The 23277-nt window shown below is 36.0% G+C and overlaps 2 protein-coding genes across 5 annotated transcripts in view; one reads left to right on the forward strand and one right to left on the reverse strand.

The window, feature by feature from the left end:
• Rundc3b (RUN domain containing 3B) overlaps positions 1-23277 on the reverse strand; it is a 132749-nt gene that overhangs the window by 64416 nt on the left and 45056 nt on the right. For all 4 annotated transcript variants that reach the window (XM_006503578.3, NM_001359961.1, NM_198620.1 and 1 more), the window contains exons 4-5: positions 14744-14829; positions 4661-4750 (exon numbers count right to left, since the gene is read on the reverse strand). In XM_006503578.3, the coding sequence (XP_006503641.1) occupies positions 4661-4750; positions 14744-14829 (176 nt within the window). The remainder of the gene's footprint in view (positions 1-4660; positions 4751-14743; positions 14830-23277) is intronic.
• Abcb1a (ATP-binding cassette, sub-family B (MDR/TAP), member 1A) overlaps positions 12340-23277 on the forward strand; it is a 181485-nt gene continuing 170547 nt past the window's right edge. Inside the window, exon 1 of the mRNA NM_011076.3 lies at positions 12340-12478. The gene's annotated coding sequence lies outside the window, so the exon portion shown is untranslated. The remainder of the gene's footprint in view (positions 12479-23277) is intronic.

Here is a 23277-nt window from a genome sequence, read left to right on the forward strand (position 1 = left end):
CTATCAGACCTTCAAAGAAGATCTAACTCCAGTTCTGCACAAACTTTTTCACAAGATAGAAGTAGAAGGTATTCTACCCAACTCATTTTATGAAGCCACTATTACTCTGATACCTAAACCACAGAAAGATCCAACAAAGATAGAGAACTTCAGACCAATTTCTCTTATGAACATCGATGCAAAAATTCTTAATAAAATTCTCGCTAACCGAATCCAAGAACACATTAAAGCAATCATCCATCCTGACCAAGTAGGTTTTATTCCAGGGATGCAGGGATGGTTTAATATACGAAAATCCATCAATGTAATCCATTATATAAACAAACTCAAAGACAAAAACCACATGATCATCTCGTTAGATGCAGAAAAAGCATTTGACAAGATCCAACACCCATTCATGATAAAAGTTCTGGAAAGATCAGGAATTCAAGGCCAATACCTAAACATGATAAAAGCAATCTACAGCAAACCAGTAGCCAACATCAAAGTAAATGGAGAGAAGCTGGAAGCAATCCCACTAAAATCAGGGACTAGACAAGGCTGCCCACTTTCTCCCTACCTTTTCAACATAGTACTTGAAGTATTAGCCAGAGCAATTCGACAACAAAAGGAGATCAAGGGGATACAAATTGGAAAAGAGGAAGTCAAAATATCACTTTTTGCAGATGATATGATAGTATATATAAGTGACCCTAAAAATTCCAACAGAGAACTCCTAAACCTGATAAACAGCTTCGGTGAAGTAGCTGGATATAAAATTAACTCAAACAAGTCAATGGCCTTTCTCTACACAAAGAATAAACAGGCTGAGAAAGAAATTAGGGAAACAACACCCTTCTCAATAGCCACAAATAATATAAAATATCTCGGCGTGACTCTAATGAAGGAAGTGAAAGATCTGTATGATAAAAACTTCAAGTCCCTGAAGAAAGAAATTAAAGAAGATCTCAGAAGATGGAAAGATCTCCCATGCTCATGGATTGGCAGGACCAACATTGTAAAAATGGCTATCTTGCCAAAAGCAATCTACAGATTCAATGCAATCCCCATTAAAATTCCAACTCAATTCTTCAACGAACTAGAAGGAGCAATTTGCAAATTCATCTGGAATAACAAAAAACCGAGGATAGCAAAAACTCTTCTCAAGGATAAAAGAACCTCTGGTGGAATCACCATGCCTGACCTAAAGCTTTACTACAGAGCAATTGTGATAAAAACTGCATGGTACTGGTATAGAGACAGACAAGTGGACCAATGGAATAGAATTGAAGACCCAGAAATGAACCCACACACCTATGGTCACTTGATCTTCGACAAGGGAGCCAAAACCATCCAGTGGAAGAAAGACAGCATTTTCAACAATTGGTGCTGGCACAACTGGTTGTTATCATGTAGAAGAATGCGAATCGATCCATACTTATCTCCTTGTACTAAGGTCAAATCTAAGTGGATCAAGGAACTTCACATAAAACCAGAGACACTGAAACTTATAGAGGAGAAAGTGGGGAAAAGCCTTGAAGATATGGGCACAGGGGAAAAATTCCTGAACAGAACAGCAATGGCTTGTGCTGTAAGATCGAGAATTGACAAATGGGACCTAATGAAACTCCAAAGTTTCTGCAAGGCAAAAGACACTGTCTATAAGACAAAAAGACCACCAACAGACTGGGAAAGGATCTTTACCTATCCTAAATCAGATAGGGGACTAATATCCAACATATATAAAGAACTCAAGAAGGTGGACCTCAGAAAATCAAATAACCCCCTTAAAAAATGGGGCTCAGAACTGAACAAAGAATTCTCACCTGAGGAATACCGAATGGCAGAGAAGCACCTGAAAAAATGTTCAACATCCTTAATCATCAGGGAAATGCAAATCAAAACAACCCTGAGATTCCACCTCACACCAGTCAGAATGGCTAAGATCAAAAATTCAGGTGACAGCAGATGCTGGCGAGGATGTGGAGAAAGAGGAACACTCCTCCATTGTTGGTGGGATTGCAGGCTTGTACAACCACTCTGGAAATCAGTCTGGCGGTTCCTCAGAAAATTGGACATAGTACTACCGGAGGATCCAGCAATACCTCTCCTGGGCATATATCCAGAAGAAGCCCCAACTGGTAAGAAGGACACATGCTCCACTATGTTCATAGCAGCCTTATTTATAATAGCCAGAAACTGGAAAGAACCCAGATGCCCCTCAACAGAGGAATGGATACAGAAAATGTGGTACATCTACACAATGGAGTACTACTCAGCTATTAAAAAGAATGAATTTATGAAATTCCTAGCCAAATGGATGGACCTGGAGAGCATCATCCTGAGTGAGGTAACACAATCACAAAGGAACTCACACAATATGTACTCACTGATAAGTGGATACTAGCCCAAAACCTAGGATACCCACGATATAAGATACAATTTCCTAAACACATGAAACTCAAGAAAAATGAAGACTGAAGTGTGGACACTATGCCCCTCCTTAGAAGTGGGAACAAAACACCCATGGAAGGAGTTACAGAAACAAAGTATGGAGCTGAGATGAAAGGATGGACCATGTAGAGACTGCCATATCCAGGGATCCACCCCATAATCAGCTTCCAAATGCTGACACCATTGCATACACTAGCAAGATTTTACTGAAAGGACCCAGATGTAGCTGTCTCTTGTGAGACTATGCCGGGGCCTAGCAAACACAGAAGTGGATGCTCACAGTCAGCTAATGGATGGATCACAGGGCTCCCAATGGAGGAGCTAGAGAAAGTACCCAAGGAGCTAAAGGGATCTTCAACCCTATAGGTAGAACAACATTATGAACTAACCAGTACCCCTGAGCTCTTGACTCTAGCTGCATATGTATCAAAAGATGGCCTAGTCGGCCATCACTGGAAAGAGAGGCCCATTGGACACGCAGACTTTGTGTGCCCCGGTACAGGGGAACGCCAGGGCCAAAGGGGGGGAGTGGGTGGGTAGGGGAGTGGGGGTGGGTGGGTAAGGGGGTCTTTTGGTATAGCATTGGAAATGTAAATGAGCTAAATACCTAATAAAAAATGGAAAAAAAAAAAAAAAAGAAATATATAATCCGTCATGTGCTGTGAAAAAAAAAAAATATGCTTGCATTCTTCCCTTTTAGAATGGGAATGTATCATTGTATGTTAGAAGTATGTAATTTATTTATTTAACAGTGGTTCAAGTCAAAAGACTGTCTTAAGAAAGAGAAGACACTTCAATCTTGAGACTTCTGAACACTGTTGGAACTGTTAAGGACTGTGGGAACTTTAAAAGTTAGACTGACTACATGATTTTGCACCATAAAATGGCCATGAGTGGCCAAACATTTGAATTTTGTGGTCTGAATGTAAAAAAAAAAATTTTTTTAAATGTCAAACACATAAAACATGGACTTAAAGGCCTGCGATGATAGGGCACCCTATGTAACAAGTTAGCAACACTTGAGGATCACACCTGGCAAGATTAGCCAGTGAGTGGATGTGCCTGCTTCCAATCCCAAAGACCTGAATTCAATCCTCAGGACCCGCAGGGCAAAAAGAGAAGCCAGAATCCTTCAAGTATTTCTCTGATCTCTGCACTCACACTGTGGAACTTGTGTGCCCCCCACCCCACATAACAAATAAATAAAAACCATAGAAGACTTAGACAACCTTCAGACTTTACGATGGTCATCCTAAAATTAAGCTAATACTAGTTCATTAAGTCACAAATATGGGAAATCTAGACTTATAAAATGACGAATATTTTTTGATGTGTTAATATTTTTTCTTTTCTTTTTTTATTATTATTTTTAATTAGGTATTTTCTTCATTTACATTTCCAATGCTACCCCCAAAATCCCCCAAACCCTCTCCCCCGACTCCCCCCCCCCACTCCCACTTCTTGGCCCTGGCGTTCCCCTGTACTGAGGCATATAAAGTTTGCAAGACCAATGGGCCTCAAAATGACAAATATTTTGAAGAGAATGTGAGTTACTAAAAAAAGGTAACCTTTTTTAAAATTATAGAATCTAAAGTCAAATAATTATTAAAGCCAAAACCTGAAAGTCATATTGGTCTTGTTTTGTTACTATTGTTGGATTTTTCAAATGATTCTACTTATAAAAAACTCTTCCTTCATTTTTGTTTTTGAGTTCTCTTACAACTTTTTACTTTTAATATAACATATAATTTGAGATGAATTGAATAAAAAATTATGTCTTCAGACTCTTTAAACATTTTAGCACTTATTATAGGTCTGACACTGACCTATCTTGTTGAGAATAAAAGGAAAATTGACAATGTTATATTTTAAATTAATACGAATAATTCAAGAAGTGTACCTAAAATATCCTCCCAGAGTTCATCTAGACATGGGAAAAGGAGAATTTTGCTTACTTTAAGTTTGCTTGAAATCTATTTCTTTACATTTTTAAAGCAGTCATTGAAAATACTAAGAGTAAGATCCAGAAATTCCCTTTCCTGCCAGCAGAGTCCTGCTGCTGGATGAATACAGCCTACCCTTTCCTTTCAGTCAACTTTAGAGAGCAAGCCCATTAAGTTTGAAAGCAATAGAAATCAAATATTAAAGTCCAACTATACTATACTTAGAAAGGGAAAACTCAGGCGTAGGAACTATGAGGTGTAATCATTTACTTGATAGTGAGTACCTGAAGTCAATAGCATTGAGTCCAAGCAGCATGCCAGCAAGCATATTTGCTTCTTCACCCAAGACAATGGCTCCATCTTCATAAAACCTCCTGAGAAATGCAACGAGTGAATACATGAGTATGAAAAACAAACCGAGATTTGACCTATAGAAATCATAGCCATATGAAAAGCATAATTTCACTGGACTCATAAAAAGTGAGTACTGTAGTTTCAAAAATATTTACACCCCAAAATAAAAATAACCCAAAACATCCAAACTCATTATCCTAAATAAAGTCATTACTCCTTATTTTTTAAAATACTCTCTTGAAAAAATATCTAAATTAATGATCTCAATGGACCTCGGATGTCCAAAAATTTCCTTAATAAAGGGTAATATAAATGTCAAGCAAGAGTCAGCAAATTCAGGCTCCATGTTAAGGGTCTGTTTTCAAAACGGTGTAGACATTAGTTTGTTATATACATACAGAAAGAAGAATTTTTGTCTTCCTGCAATTCTAAGAGTTACTGACCAAATTTACAACTTAGAACAAATGGTCTTTTATAGTTTATGCTCATGTTAATACTATGATACTCAAGCAGATGGTTATCAAGACGCCCGTATATGAAAAAAGAAACTAACCATTCTCTAACAACATGTGAACAAAAGTTGCCTCTGCTATTGACTAGAGCATTCTGTTCTGGTTAATGCTCATTTAAAGTTTCTTTTCGAACTAATCAGGAATTTACCAGCTATTCAGGTTAATACCATTTGCTGAATTTCACATTCATGAGCTGCTCAAGTAGGCAACCCAGTTCTCTAAATTATTTCTACTAGATCACTCAGCCTCTTGTAAAACAAACATATTTAAAGAAAAGTTAGCCATGTTATAGTTCACAAGGAAGTTTTGACTAGTAAAAAGTATGAAGAGGAAATGAGAGCCAACTAGTTTACTCTCTGACATGTGTACAGTACAAACATACTAGGAGGGTTAGCCTGGAACAAATGTGAAAAATACCATTAGTACTAACTTAGTCCAGCTCATATTTCCCTCTCTACTCTTCTCTCCCATGCCCACCTTGGTGAGATGGAACCCAGATATGACACTGTTAAACTTGCCAAGAACAGGAGATTAGATAAGTCATAGGCCTATCTTGCACCTTCTGAAAATTGCTTGTAGTGATTTCCATAAAAGGAGAACAAGTAAAACTTGTAGTCTGACAAAGATTAGTAAAATTAGTGATTTTTCTATAAATTCCATAAGTGTTACAGAAAAGAGACATTTAGATGAAAAAACATGGATTTTGTTCCCACTCCAGTATAGTTTTTTTTTTAATCAGAGTATATTATAGACTTGTAGAAGAACTATACTTCTAATGGTTCTTTTCTCATAGTTGAAAGAAAAAAAATACTAAAATCTGGAAATCAATTCCTAAAAGATCAAATGTTTTAGCAAACTGTAGTTATATAACATATTGTGTATCTCATTTGGTATGTACTAGCTACAAATAAAAAGTCCTAATAGTTTGTGAGATATATCAAGGGAACAATGTAGATGCCTTACAAATGATGGGGCCCAAAGAAGCCAAATGTTTTTATGGTTTAATAACCATAAAATAAATTCACTATAAAAGTGGCTGGTTACTTCTATAACATTTGTACTACCACTGTACCAGTATATTTTGCAGGAAGATCTCTGTTACAGGTCACAGGGTTTGAAACTGGGTGAAATTTATTACTGTTCTCCTCTAGTAGTATGTAAAGTACCTTCCAACATCATACATATTTATCAGTAGTAGCTTCTAGTTGAGCACCAGCTCAAGTTCTCCACATTCAATAACATAAGTAAGTTGCTATCTTCAGCAATTAGAGCCTTGCCATCAGGTTATGGCCTTTCCTGAGCAGCCCCTCCTTCCCCCTTCTGCATACTGTCCTGACAAGTCTGTACAGACTAGTGTCCACATATGTGGTGTCCACATACCTTCTGCTTCATCCATCTCTTTTTATTTTAGTCATTGCAATGTAAAAAGTATTTTGCTTGATTTCTCTTACAGCTATCAAAGCAGGCCAATGAATGCCCAGCACTCATGCATGCTTCTGAAAGCTGGGTTGCAGGTTACACTTGGCTACCACTGGTACCTAACTATCTCCTTTGTCTCCTACTACCCTTTACTACTGGCCCTTACTCTCTACCACCTTTTTTTCAGTGGTTCCAGATAATTAAATTCTATAGAACATTAATAAATAATAATTATACTATAAGAATTATAATAACAATTAAACTACTCAGAAAAGAATTCTAACTCTGATTTTGAGAATCACCTAACTGTCCTTTATTTTCTTATAGGAGATATTGTTTCTAAGATTTGCTTTTTAAAATGTTATGTGTATGAGTGTTCTGTTTAGATGTATGTATGTGGACCACTCACATGCCTTAGATCCTTGGAGGTCAGAAGAAAGCATCAGGTCCCCTGGAACTAGAGTTACACATGGGTGTGAGCCACCTTGAAGGTGCTTGGTATTGAGCCCAGAACCCCTGGAACAGCATCCAGTGCTCTTAACCTCTGAACCATTTCTCCATCCATTTCAAAATACCCATCTTGAGCCCACCATAGTTTGAAATTACAGTTTAAGAGTCAAACAACAATAATCTACATTTTCCCTAGTGTCAATGCTATATTAAGGGCTGCTGAAGAATATCGAAACAAAGCAACACAAAAAACATTAACTGATTTTAGAGAACTATTTATTTATCTGAGTCTAAGGATTTATTTTAATCAGATGGTAGAAATTAGTTCTACTAACTAAGAAATGAGTCAACTTTTTAAGCTAATGAATTTTTAAAGACAATAAGTGAAATATTTGCTAGATGTTAAATAATTTATTCCAGTTAAACCCTAATCCACCTGTAGCACTGCACTAGCCTCACACTATAATTCAACAATGAGTCTAGAGGACAAATTCAAGAGGAAGACTCCTTAAGAGGCTTGCCTGTCATCATTTCAACTTTCAATTACTGTTCCTCTGTGAGGAAAATTTCAGAAAATGTACGTCTAAGTCTGACACAATGAATTCAACTAATCGAAAGAAATCTTACCTTTACCACTTAGTTGCAGACATTAGTCATTTACACATTAAAGGGGTAGAAGGAAATCAAGAGATCATAAAGTTCCAGCTATTCAATACTGTCTCACAGAAGGACTGGAATAGGAAAGCGTGCTGAAGCTGCTCAGTGGCAAAGCAGAGCATAAAGCAAGCATGCAATAAAAACAAAACACTCCTCTGTTAACAGGATTTTTTGTTTTAAAGAAAATGTTTTTTGAGAACACTAACAAAAATGGTACACTGAATTCCAAGAAGAAAAATATTTAAAGTACTGAGGTAAAAATACATAAAATTCCACACAAATAAAAGAGTATATCATTGGGTACTGCTCAATACTTTCCATGAAAACAATTTTTCATATTATTGTGATCTTATTTTTATTAGGTGCATTCCTACCAATTGTTTCTTTCGGCTAAAAATGTGCTAATGACTAGCAGTGTTTTTGTTGATTACATATAAATTAGCTCTCTCAAAATGCCATCCGATTGTTCACTCTGAAAGCCTCTTTTACGGCCTTTCAGGTTGGTAAACAACAAATAACCTGTGGATGGGACCGAAATACCCCAGTACAGTATCATGCTTCAAATCACCCTTTTGTAAAGATCAAAAGTTTTACTCTGAAAGCACATTGTTAAAATATGAGGAAGCTTATAAGTTGAAGAAATTTTGTTACGGACACTTTTCTTTCCCGTTTCCAGTTTAATCTGTACATAGAAATTATAAGGAACACATGAGAAAAAGTCCTCCCATGTGGTAGACAAAATAGCATACATAAGCATTACATTATGGTTAAAGTTAAAATGCATGTGAAACGGATATAGCACAAATCTTCAAAGATCTTAAGAATGTGAGAATCATTGGTTATTGTACCAATGACTATATAACAAATCCTTCCTTCTATGTGACAAAACTATGCTGCTTACTGCATTTATAACAGCAAAAAAGAAAGAAAGAAAAAGAAGAAAAAGGAGAAAGAAAGAAAGAAAGAAAGGAAGGAAGGAAGGAAGGAAGGAAGGAAGGAAGGAAGGAAGGAAGGAAGGAAGGAAGGAGAGAAGTAGACAGTTCCTGCTCTGTGCAGCATAACATCTCAGTAAGTTGATAGGCAAAAAACAAAGGAGAAAGATAATTATGGATGGTGGTAAATACTACAAAGAAGGTAAATAGTTTCTTGAGGAAGAGAAAGATGAGATCTTAATTTTGGAATCATTAAAAACTGGTATACTTGTGCTTAATCTGAACACTTGATCTACATGAGTCTAACCACAGGTTTTGTAAGCTGCGAAACATTTACAAAAACAGTAAACAATATGTATTGAGCGTAGGGCATAATTATAACTATTTTATTGAAGTTCTTTTCTTTAATTTTGCTACTACAGCTAGTACATATCATCATCCTCCAGAGAAGTTAAACAACTCATTGCAGGGCCCCCAGCCAGACAGCAGTAAAATCAGGGAAGGTTTTAAGAAACGTAACTGAAACATGCTGCCTACGCCAATAAGTACTCATTTACATATTTTATGGAAAAAATTGCAAGATTTTTCTTTCAAGGTACTTTCAAGGTAGGTCATCAGGTGTATGCCCTTGGTGGGGACAGCTGCTGTTATGAATACCATGATAGCCAGCACAGCGTCTGTCATCAGTTACCTATCATTTCCTTCCAGCTCCTCTGCCCAGGGTGCTCCCAGTCCCCGTCTATCTAGATCACTAACTTTATTCCTATTTCTTTGTACTTCTTTAGCCACCCTGGACATTTCAATGATCTTTAGGCGATAAGGATTTAGGTTGTTTTCTTTTTGGGTTATTACGAATAATGCTGCTATAAATAGATGGACATTTTACAATGATGGTATCAATTTTATATACATGCATCAATATATAAGTATAACAAATATCTACACACTCTACCCCTAGGTGTCATATTATAGGTCTTATGATAATTTTGCATTAAAACTTTTTCAGCAACTGCAGACTGTTTTCAAAATGGCTATATTTTACTTTTCAAACAAGCAATGCATTGGGGATCCAAAATTTCCAAGTTTTCATCAACATTTGCTTTTATGTAATCTTTTGTATATACACATCTACTTCATATGAAAGAGTATTTTATAATATTTCTGATTTGCATTTCTCAGTAGCTAATGACTCTGAGCTTTTCATTAATTACTTTCTTAGTGCTACAACTGAATTTAAGAGAGAAGGTTCTTAATTTGACTCACATTTGAGGGTGTCACCCATCATGGAGGGAAAGGCATGGTAGAGTCCAGTACAGTGGAAACCTAAGGCTGTCCTCATGTTTTAGCAGACCCAGAATCATAGTAGGGGGACTACTCAACTGGATTTCTCCTCTTTTTATTCAGCTTGGGACACCACAGATGGCATGATGTCACCTATATTCATGATGGGTCTCCATGGTCAAATTTGTCTAGAAACCCCATCTTAAAGATATACTCAAAGATCCAAGTTCTGCCAAGATAACAATGAAAATTAACCATCAAGGCTTTACTTTGCTACTTATGAACAATATAACTCTGCCAGAGAAAAGTTTGCTCATTTTTACTAACTAATGGTAAAAGTTCTCTCTATATATATTCTAGATACATGTTCTTTTTTTTTTTTAAAAAAGATTTATTTATTATATGTAAGTACACTGTAGCTGTCTTCAGACACACCAGAAGAGGGTGTCAGATCTCGTTACGGATGGTTGTGAGCCACCATGTGTTTGCTGGGATTTGAACTCCGGACCTTTGGAAGAGCAGTCGGGTACTCTTACCTACTGAGCCATCTCACCAGCCCCATGTTCTTTATAAGATATGTGATTTTAAAATTGTTTCCTAGTCTGTGTTCTTGTTTACTTTCTCAATGGTGTCTACTGAAGGATCAAGTTATAAATATTGATGTCCAATTTATCTATTTTTCTTTTGATTATTGTACATAGGATATCATGTCAAGGAAATACCAAAGAGCTAAACTTATGTTTTCTTTCAATAATTTTGTATTTAAATCAGATCTACTTGGAGTTTTTGTTAAGTCATGAAGTAGGACAATTCAAAAGCGAGTTTTATTAATTTTTTTCATCATAATACAGAAGCTTACCTCATCTATGAAGAACATCCCAACAAACCCACTGAATGTCTGGAACTGTAAGATCTATACTTGCAGTCAATATACAAGTACAGCTTCCAATTTTTGACCTAAAGGTACTGAGAAAACAGTAGTTCTTCAACAGCAATTGTGCTTCATAGTTGCATTTTCATCTTCCTCAGGGTAGGAGCAGGGCAATGGCAGTGAGCTGTCACTACAGTTAGCCAGTCTGTCATCACATGGTTACTATATATAAAAACAGACTTGCTGTTGTACTTGCCCAACCATGGGCTTTCCTAAGTTTTGAGACTATTAAATTGCAGTAGGCTAAGTTCTGATGCCTGCAGTTTGTGTACTAAATGTGGTTTTGACTTAAAATGTTTTCAACATGCTCTGAGATTCTCCAGACATAAGGCTATCATAACCTCAGGAGCAGCTGCCATGCTATTCTATGCTTCCCCTATACATTCATGCTATGATAAAGATTAACATAAATAAGCCACATGGAGAGATTAACAGTAACAACTGATTAAAGCAGGTATTAGCAACCGCGTGTAAAAACAGTTGTATAAAATGTATGAGTTACTCCTGGAATTTCCCAGTCAATGAGTAACAGAAGTCTTAGAAAGCAAATTAATAGATATCAAAGGATAATTTTAATGTAAGCATTTACCATATTTATAGATTTAAAAACTCTTGGTTCTTAAAAGATTTAGCAAGATTTAGATTCTAGCTACTTTTCTAAAATTGGGAGCTACATCTTAAGTGATAGCTCAGGAATTTAAAAGTTATTTTATAATTTATTCCTTCCTTTAGTTATATGAAAATACTGTAAAAACTGACATGTCTTTATGACATAATTTATCATTTTAAATTAAATACTGAAGCAGCTAAATTTAGCTTTTCATAAAGCTAAATTTTATCTTCCTAATTTCCAAATCTATTATTGCCAATATTTATTTCTTAAATATTTATCACCAAATGTGAATATATTTGAATGAATATATTTATCACCAAAATATTTTCAATATTGTTTCAAATGTCACATGTATAAAATTTGGCTTAATGTTTCTAATTAATCCTTAGTCTGTGGATGGACAGAAATTAAACTTTGAACAAACCAACTCAGTTTTAAATTCACTTTTCATTTAAGATTTTCCTCAGAATGCTATCAAAGTAATTTTGCACCTTAAAACAAAATCTGAGCTTGTACTCTATCACTTCAGAGTTCTGCTGTCTCCAGTTAACACCCAAATTCCTTAATCACAAAACATTCCTAGGTTTTATTCTTTTTTTTTTCAGTTGTTCCTCAAGACACTTTTCACTTCAGCACAAAGTTCACATGAAACTCTTTAATACTTTGAAGGCAGTTATGTACTCCAAGAATTTGTACTTCAGTTCCCCACCCTTCCTCCACCCTTCCTCCATCCTTGGATATTCACAGATTACTGCTTCAAAGTTGCCTGCCTTAGCTCCTCCCCTTGAGCTGGGGTAAACATGCTGTCACTATTTTAAAGACTATCATTTCTCTTTGTCCGCGGAGTCAGACAGAACAAGAAGAAATCCACTTGATTCAGGTACTCTCAAGATTCTGACAGGATTAAATTCTCCTTCTTTAAGCGCTTATGCCTGGAAGCATTCAGATAAAAGGTAATGTGCATCTATTCTCTCCAGGACTATTCTTATACTTTACAAATTTACTCTTCCAAATGTGTTTGTTTAGCCAGAGGTTTACATTCAAATTACTTATAATGAAAGAGTTATTTGAATTTATTTAAGTAAAAATAACAAAATTAAGTAGTTAAAAACGTTCTGAGTTTCCACATTTGTTAGTCACAATCTAAGAAGAAAATTCTGAAATATCTTTGTGCTTACTTTCCTTCATGTGAATCATGAAGCCACTGCATTCACATTCAAGCACCTTCGTTAGGGCAGCCATGTTTATGTATACTATATCCATGTATGCATATAATATGCACGAAGCCACGTTTGTGTATGGATATCATATGTTTATGTATATTACAAGCCTTTTATTTTGGAAACTTTTGTGTTTAGAACTGAATCATTTCCTTTCTCATCAGGGTACAGCTAGATGTGAGACAAAGCTAAAATGTCTCCCTTTAATTTTTAAACTATTGTTCCAAGAAAATCTATTCAAAAATTATGTCTATCACACCCCATTGAGTCAACTAAGACACAGGACTAATAACGAGAGACATTTCTGTAGAAAAGATAAAATATATTATAATTAAATAAGAGATAATTATATAAAAGAGAATTATTATATAAGCTTAGTTTTAATTTAGATTTTTTTGGTTTGGCATACTAGATTCTGATATGTGCTGTAGTTTTATTTACAAAGCCTTTGTGCCCTCAATATTTCTTCTTATAATTAAGTTTGTCTCTCTGTGGTGATAAAATTTCATTTTGTCAGGTTCATTTTAAAGGTCTATGAGTTTATCATCTCACTACCCATCTTTAGGTATTTCCTAAGAGTATCAAGTTGCTAAAAATCTCAATAATTACATACTATATTTATCTTATTAAAACACTTTTGTAGCTAAAAGTCTTTTCCGGATCAAATTTATTATCATAATATTTTTTTGTATCTGTCAAATTAAAAGTTTACTGTTGCCAGGCGTGGTGGCACACGCCTTTAATCCCAGCACTTGGGAGGCAGAAGCAGGTGGATTTCTGAGTTCGAGTCCAGCCTGAGCTACAAAGTGAGTTCCAGGATAGCCAGGGCTACACAGAGAAACCCTGTCTCAAAAAAAAAAAAAAAAAAAAAAAAAGAACTTCACAAAAAACAACAACAAAAAAGTTTACTGTTTTATTTATTATCTACAGAGTTGAAAAATTCTCAGTAGATATCTGTACCAGCTAGCTGGCTAAAAGAATGTCATAACCCATGTCAAGGATTTATTAAAATCTAGAGTGTTAAATCCATCAGGACATGGAAATTGAGGTTCCAGATTCATAAGTTCTTTATTCCTAATCTCTGTTATCAAAACTGATCTATAGCTGCCATTTTACCATCCTTTTCAGAACTAAGAATGAGGTTAACTAAGTAAAGTCGCTTAGAAGCACAGGGCAGCCTCTCTTGGAGATGGGAAAGTTCTACAGCTTGCCACAAATGAAGTACCTGAAAAGTCTTATGACAACTAAACAACAAAATTTGAATTTTATATGATCCTATTTAATTTTATCTCATGTAGTATTTTGTGCCAGTGACACTCTACAGTATATGTCTAAAATAATAAGATTATTAAATGTTTTCATTTACAAGTACTTTTGACATAGAGGAGAGTAGTGTCATCAACAGCAACAAATATAGGTCACCAGACAAGAACTAAATACAATCAACTGTTGTGGAGCAAGAACCTTTCCACTACCAACTAAAAAGCAATAAAGTCTTCACTTTGACAAAGCAGACAATAGGTCACCCCTTAAGTCTATGTAACCTTAGAAAAATATCTACAAAGAGGTCATTGGAAAGACAACAAATCCATTGTTAATTCTATACATGGATGAAAGAAACGAACTGCTTATAGTCTTCCCAAGCAAAGAAATAAGGAAGCACTATACTCGGGAAAGAGATCAGGTATGTATGAATTTCATACTTAGAACTTCTTTCAAATTTGCAGAGGAAAGTGAATGGGGGAATGAACGTCAAATCACTGACAGACTGATACTCAGAACGAGTCAATGAAAAGATATTTGAGGTGGTCCCATGTATGCCTTTACACCAATCAGTAAGTCAAATGTAGTCAGGGACAAACTACACTTTTCTAAGAAGATAGCAGATTTATCTGAGCAGTAGAAAAAACAGATGATCTGAAAGTTGAGAACTTCAGACTACCTCTTTATTCTGATTTTCAAATCATAAATATTAGAAAATTGAAAGGACTTTTAAACCTGGTTGTTTTGAAGTCTCTCAAAGCTGTAGAGATGTATTCAGACAAATGTTTTTCCATGAGTGCTACTCTGATCCAGGCTCTACCCTAAGAGGAACAAGAAAGGATCAAATAAGAAACTTAAGAAATATTTTCTACATACTGTCAAATATCTGCATGATAACAATAAGGAATAAATAATTCAAAATAAAGAACAAGAAAAACATCTAAGAAGATAAGCAGAAAACTTTGGTTATATTAAATATGTATTTTTGTCTTTCAGAAGATACATGACATATCAAATTACAGCTATGTCCTTTGTATTTTGAATCAATAAAATTCATTTTATTCAAATAAATAAAATTCTTCTTTAATATCCAAAGGCAACATGCTAGTTAAAATGAATCTCCTTATAAAATAGAAACTTTAGTATTCACTTCAACAATACTTTCTTGAAAAAATATTCTACTCATACCCGAAGAGGACGTTTTTATACTGACCGTAAATTATACTGTCATAAACCCAATCATAAACCCAAGTCAAGAGTTACTAAATTTGCAGCTCCTTCCCCCAAATTTAAAACAAGCTACCAAAGACTTAAGACAGAAACAAGAGGCCAGGGACTGGGGATGTAGCTCTGCGATACTGCATTTGCTTAGCATGATCCAGTTCTGGTTTTACCCCTGCCCTCCCAAAAAACCCTCAACTCAGATGTCAGCACAGAATCACAGACAAGCAATTCTGACTTGTGAGTCATTAGACAATGCTAGAAAGTATCAACACCTTTTAGTAGTAGACATTAGATAGTTATTATTATTCCCTACATAGGTTTTGTGTGTGTGTGTATGCGCTTTTAGTAGTAGACATTAGATAGTTATTATTATTCCCTACATATTGTGTGTGTGTGTGTATGCGCTTTTAGTAGTAGACATTAGATAGTTATTATTATTCCCTACATAGGTTTTGTGTGTGTGTGTGTATGCGCGTTTGCACTTGCTTGTGGATGTGTGGAGGTCAGAAGTCAATTCCAGGTATCTTTTTCTTTCTATTGCTCTGTATCCCCCTCCTGTGACTTTTTTTGAGACAAGGTCTCTTATCTAACCTGGAGATTGTTCAGTTATTTTGGCTAGATTGACTGGACAGCAAACACCTGGGATCTACTTGTTTCTTATCTAATTTCCCATATCTCTGACTTGGAGTTACAGACCAGAGCGTTCACACCAGGATTGTTTTTGTTTTTGTTTTTTGTTTGTTTGTTTGTTTGTTTTCGAGACAGGGTTTCTCTGTGTAGCCCTGGCTGTCCTGGAACTCACTCTGTAGACCAGGCTGGCCTCGAAATCAGAAATCCGCCTGCCTCTGCCTCCCAAGTGCTGGGATTAAAGGCATGCGCCACCACTCCCGGCCACACCAGGATTTTTATGTAGGTGTTTGGAGATTGGAATTCAGGTCATCAAGCCTGTGAAAAAAGCACTTTCCTTCACCAGGCTACCTCCCCAGCCATTTTTTATAGCCTATTTAGACTGAAAGAATATAAGGAATAATATCTGTAGAAAGAATGCAAAAGTACATTTACTTTCATTTCTACCTAGTTCTTCCCAATTCACCAGCAAATTTCATGCAACTGAATAACACAGAAAACCAATGGCAGTGGTTTGGCAGTGGGAATAAAGGTGCCTAATCAATACTTGTTATGCTCAACTACCGGGCTTGGACAAAGCATGAAAATATCCACAGATACAATGATTTTAGGCAGTGATCAAAACAACCAGACTGGAACAGCAATGCTGCCAGGAATCAAAAGAACAAAGGGGATGTAGTAGCAAGCCAATCTTCCCACTCCACTGACTTTCCGCTTGCCCTGCACTCAGTCCATTGTTTCTTTTGAGTAAACCTGGAGGATCCCACAGGCGGTGAGGCTGTTTGAAACAGAGGAAGGAAAAGGCAACTGCTGGGGGCCTTACAGATCCAGGCCTCTCCCAACAAATTTAGTTTGACACATCAACTGAAGTGGTTTGCAACTAGTAGTGGTTTGTAAAATCAAAAGGCTACACTGTCACAGTAGAGAAGCAAAGCAAGGTGCTTCCCAGAGAAAGTTAGGCGCAGGAGACTGCTGTGGCTAGATAAGAGATGTGGGGAAAGCCCTGCTTCCAGATTTATTAATTCCAATCCACACAGAGCTGGGCTGCACTTAAGTTTCCTGCCCTTGTATGTTTGTGGAACTCTCTGTTGTGGTAACAAATTGTGCTAATTTTAATGATTTATTTTCTTTCAATAAAAGAACTTTTACTAGACTAAAAAAACAAACAAGACTTAGGAAGATTGTTGGCTACTATGATATAGAGAATCTAAAGCAGTGTTAAGGAATTTACACTTTATTACTTGGCAATAGTGAATAGTCGAGACTTAAAAAAATTATGAACATGGACAATAGTTTTAAGAACATAATTATTATGCTTAAACTCTACTCAAAGACTTCTGTATATATTAAAATAGTTCTCATAAGAATTGTATGAGTTAGGGGTACAATATTATACCTACTTTACTATATGATGAAACAAAACAATATCATTAGTATAAGAAAAAACTTTCATCATCAAACTGACTGATCTATAAATTCCTCTTTCTTGTCCAAAGAATGAAATATCATCATTGAAAAGAGAAAAAAAGATATCACAAAGTAAAGATGTATGTCTTGATACATCTGACAAAAGACTGTCACTTACAGACTACAAAATAGTCTTTAAATTTTCTACAAATCCCCACCAAATTGAAAATGCATCATGTCGGAGTATGTTTTAGTTATAGTTCAACTTAATTATTAGGATATTCAGATGTTAATTATTTGTTTCAGATTGGGTGATTATTTTTCAAGGAATTTTCCCACTTCTATCATTTTTGCAAATGTATCAGGGTGAAGTTACTAATAATACCTTCACAGACTATCATTGTCTTCAGCAGTGGTTTTTAACTTTCCTAATGCTGTAACACTTTAATACAGTTCTTCATGTTGTGGTGACTCCCAACCATAAAATTATTTCACTGCTACTTTATATCTGTAATTTAGCTACAGTCACGAATCATAATGTAAACACCTGATAGGCGGCATATCCACCCCATAAGGGTCTCAACCCACAGATTGAGAACCTGTGGTCTACAGATTATATGGGTGCTGTCTTCATTCCTGATATTTTATAATCTGTTTTACATTTTGAAGAGATATACTGAAATATATTAACTACACCAATAATCAAAAATGACCACAGCATTAGTAGGCAATTCTAGAATAAATTTGCTTTCACTGTAATTGAAGTGTTGATCTTTATTCTTTCTTTTTACAGTTACTACTCACATGATGACTTGTTAAATGAACATTTTTTACAACTAATTTCTATCACTTAATGTTATTCAAACATAGACAAAAGCTTACATAAGTGTATTTTCCTTAAAACAAGTTTTTAATATAATACATTTTTATCATTTTTCAAATATACTTCAATTTTGGTTATGATTTCCTCTTTCACCTAAGAGGTCCTTAGAGGTCCTTCAAATGAAAGGGTCTTGCTGTTCTGTCCTTACTGAGCCCAGCTTACTTCCACTATGGTTAGAGAACCTGCCTTACATGAGCCTTTGGAGGTCACTGAGATCAATTACGGCTCAGCAAACAGCTAACGTTTGTGTAAGTGCTATGTGTATATGATGAGAATTGTATTTATAGCTAGCTCTTTTAAAATGTCCAGTTTCCCAATACTCACCTTTGCTCCTATTTTAACCCACTGTAATTACTTAAGAGTTTATTCGATCATCCATAGTTCTGTTTCTTTTGTAGGTTTTCTTGCTTCTTTTCTTTTTGGGGATTATGAGATTTGAGACAGTTTTTCTACGTACTCCCAACCGGCCTTGACCTTGAGACCCTCTTTCTTCGGCTTCCTGAGTGTTGCGATTACAGGCATATGCCACCACACCTAGCTTGCTGTTCTTTCTTGATCTGCTTGACTTGACTGAGTAACGGATGTTGCTAACAATAACTAACAGTGCTAGGATGCTTCCTCTCTCCACAGTTCATTTTTTTCCCTTGGAGGCATGTAAAAGACCAACACTTTTAGGCCTTTTTAAAATTTTTGTTGATCTTTCTGAACTGTCTTTATCCTCAGTATGAAAAGTTTCTGGCCTCAAATGAAAGTCTGGAGTGTTTACAGAACATCCTACCCAGTTTTTCCAGAACGTTAACCTCTTATTCCTACAAAATAAAGTGAAAATTAGTCTGCTGTTTTATCTGCTGCTTAATCCTAGCTCACAGACTAAGCATTCTTCTTTTCCCAGGATTCATAACTTGCCCCCTTACTCCCCTCCATCCATCCTTCTCACACTGACATATGGAGCTGATAAGTAATCATGCTGTTCTATGGCTTGACAGCCCTTTTCCTTTGTAGCTGCAAGGTAAAAGCCTATGGTTCCACCTAGTACATGTCCACTGGTATGTAGGCCAGGCCAGGCTAGATAATATGGTGTGAAACTTGCTCATCCTGAAACCCTTTAAGTATCAGAACACCACCCTCCAGAATGCTCATGGTTGCTCTCTCTTGGGATTTGAAGGAACGGCTCTATCATCCTGCCTATAGTCTGATGCTCTGTCTCTTCCAATGCTTTCCAATTTCATGGCTGCATGATGGCCCCTGTGGTCATAAAGCTCTCTCTGCTCTCTCTGTAAGTAAGGCACATTCTGAAGTCTAATTTTGTATTGAAGTGCATGTTTGTTGTCTTCTCAGTTATCTTCTGCATTATGAGGACAAGCTGTTTATATACTTATTATTCCAGCCTTTATTAAAGAGGTTTACAAAACTTGTTATACTCATGTCTCCTATTTTATATCTGAAAACTAGAAAGTTAGTTTTCCATTTTATGTTTTTGAAATACTTGTTACCATTCTGTACTTTATAGATCCATTCATCCATGTGACTTCTCTTGAACAATTTCTCAAATAAGAATGGTCAATAGGAAGAGACTAGAGGTGGCTATCTCCTGGTCTTCAGCCCTTCCACCAGGCACATTTCATTGAATCAAGATAAATGCTCTGTCCAATAAACCTTCATAATGACTTAAAAACTATAACACAAATTTGTTTTCCTTATCCAGGATTCGGTGTGCTTACACTATGATTATGTATTTCTGCCTTAAAATTTGTTTTATTTACTGGAATTTGGGGATTTCATCATCCAGTTAAAAAAAAAAAAAAAAAGAGCTTCCAGATTCAGGAAGCACTTGAAGTACAAAGTGCTTCTAAGAATGACTTAATCTGTACAATAAATATTGAAAATTTGTGAATGTTTTCATTCAACTATGGTGAGAGAGTTATTTATGCTAAATATTACTCTCTGTGTGCGGCCATTGCACAGAGCATCCTGCTGTGATGGAGCAAGGAAGGCAATAAGCTCTGGGCCTCCCCAGCTAGGAGAGAAGTATTTTATTGTGGAAAGTTGTATTAGTTTCCTATGCTATGCAGGACATTGCAAACTTAGAGGCTTAAGATGACTGACTCAGCACCTTTACTAGGCAGAAGTCTGGGTGGCAACACAGGACCTTTCTGTTTAACGTCACACAAAGTACAGGCCCCGGTGGGGGTTAGGGGAGGATCTACACCCAAGTTCATAGCAGCAGACAGTCCAGTTATGCTCTTGTAGGTTGGCAACTGATGCACCCTTTTTTTGTCCTCATGGTTATTGGAGAGTCCACTTTTAGCTTGCAGAGGCTACAGGAATTTTCATGGTCTGGTTGTCAACCTTATTGCCGACACTGGGGGAGCCTAACCTCTCACAGGACTCACATCTCTGAGTTTTCATTTACCACCAGATAGGGCAAATCCTGTTTTTGTAAAATTCCCAGTTAAAGGCCAACTAACTGCCTTTGCTATTTATTACATTTTCAAAGCTATTTATTTTGGCTTCAACTTAAAACTATGAAGAATGTGAAGAAGTAATGCTCTATTTCAAAAGTTGTTAAGATCAATATTTAATATTTACTACTGAATACATACCTTAACAAAGTAAAGGAAGGGCCTTGGCAATGCCAGCATTGTTAGTCCCTCTACCAAATGAAACCTGAGAGTCATGGGGCGCTCTCTTCCCTCACATAAGTGCATTTAGCTGCTCTAATTGAGTCCCACACAGTTTCCAACTCATATATCATCATGAGACTTGGAGGCAATTCTGGAAACTGATGTGTTTGAAGGGTTTTGGTTATCTACATAGATCTTCCTTATGAAAATGACTGATTCCAAAATATATTTTTATAGCAAAGTGAGAAGCTGAGGATCTAAATGCAGGTCCCTTGTGTATATACTTTGGCTTCCAGTTCTTAGTGTTTAAGGAATTTCTTAAAATCCCTTAAAAAGGGAATGTGTGTCTCTGCATTTCCATGTGTTTCTTGTGCCTTTTCTTATGTTTGTTTTGTCCTCTTCCAAATTGCTCTGTTTGTTTTATCTTATTTTATTTTATTATTATTATTCCTTAGATGCCTGTGTGTTTTCTAAGTGCAGGCAGAAAGGGTGTGGATCCGGATGGGAGGGCATGAAGTGAAGAACTGGGAGAACTTAGGGTGGCAAAAACCATAATCATAATGTTTATATGAAACAAATCTATTTACAATGAAAAATGAGGGCGGTGTAGAAAGAAGGCTTTAGTGTTTTAGTAAGAGCTATCAGGCTGCAATCCCAAGCAGGCAGCGAAAATACGTGAAGAAGATGAAAACCATGAGCCACAATTTTTTGCTTGTGTAGATTTGTTTCACCAAAAAAACCACAACTAATGTAACTAAAAATACTCTTTTTAACCTAAAGAAATTGAGATATCATTCCTAAATCATAAGGAAAGCATGGAAACAAAGCTGATACAAACTCAACTAAGGTGCAGTTTCAGTTTTGAAATTCTAAAACAATGAACTAAGTCATGACTTGATCTTCAAATTGTAAATCTTTATTTTTCTACTTATGATAGACAGCCCAATAAAACATAAAACACTTTCTAAATTAAGGCTAACATACCTTATATCTGTATTTCATACCTTTTAAAAAGGTTTTTTATTTTTATTTTCTTACATATTTAAAAAAAATATGGGAGACCCTAAGCGAGCTTTTAGGTAGATTATATCTATTAATATTTACTGTACCTAGCATTCTAACTCAGTAAATGGGAAAGTTCAATGGCTCAATGGGTTAGAGCACCGGTCCAGCAAGCATGATCCTAAGCCACATAAAACCCAGCACGATTGCACAGGCCTGTAATGCTAGTATCCAGGGAGTGGCGGGGTAGAGTTAGTCAGGTCAGAAATTTCTCTAGAAATTCTCTAGTCAACCAGCCAGTTTAGCCAAACAGCAACCTTCCAGTTTAGGTGATATGGTAAAGAATGATAAAAGAAGATACCCAATGTGCATGCAGAAGTGTGCAAATTTTTACATTTGAATGCAGCATGTGCCACACACTGACACGAATACACACATACACACACACACACACACACACACTCACACACACAAATACACACCTTCATCAAATGATAATTTTAAAAGGTTAGATGCAATGTGGATATGTAACTAAAACAATGAACTTTTAATATATTATTGCATTAAATTCATAGGCTTATCTTAAACTTTGAATTAATTATATGTTCATGCCTGTTTTTTTGTAAGTCTATGAATTGGACATTTGGAAAATTTAAGTTAGGCAGTTCTATTAAGTACTAAATTCTACAAAACAGTTTAAAAATATATTTCTTGGTTATATCGATTCTATCAGAAAAGCTTTTATTAAGCTTAAAGCAGTGAATGCAAGTTTCCCAAAAGTTTAATTTTTGCTTAAAAGCTTGACCACTAGCAACAAATATTATCAGTTGTTTTATCATGTATATTCTTCAGGAAGAAAGGTTATTTCTTTCAAGAAAATAATCTGCCAAATAATTAAATCTGAAAAAAAAATAGTGTGTGTGTGTGTGTGTGTGTGTGTGTGTGTGTGTGTATTCATGTACACCTGTGTGTGAGTGCCTGTGAAACCCAAAGGATAATGATGCATGTTATTCTTCAAGAGCTGTTTACATTGATTTTTGAGACGAGGTTTCTCACAGGGCTGACTAGTCAACCCTGAAGCATCTACTTGCCTCATCCAGGCATATAATGCCATGTTTGGCTTTAAGTAGATTCTGAGGATCAAACTCAGGTCCTTACGCTTATGTGATGAGCCCTTAAATAAAGGTCGGTTGGGTGCTTGGTTGATTGGGTTTTCTCTTTCTCTCTCTCTCCCTCCCTTCCTCCCTTCCCCACCCCCCTCTCTCCAGCTCCCAAATTACATTTTGTAACTTTCTTTGAATAAAAATAGTAGTACAGAAAAAGTGCTAAGGTCACCTCACAATACACACAATTATACAAGTGTCTTTATTGAAGGAACCATAGCATTTCAATATTCTACAGAGTTGTTTGCTGATATAACTTACTATAAAATCTAGGCTGGCTAGAACTCACTAAGTCTCCTAAGCTGGCCTCAAACCCTCAGTCTTGCCTCAGCCTCCCTA

Source organism: Mus musculus, chromosome 5, assembly GCF_000001635.26.
Source record: "Mus musculus strain C57BL/6J chromosome 5, GRCm38.p6 C57BL/6J".
NCBI classification, from domain to species: Eukaryota; Metazoa; Chordata; class Mammalia; order Rodentia; family Muridae; genus Mus; species Mus musculus.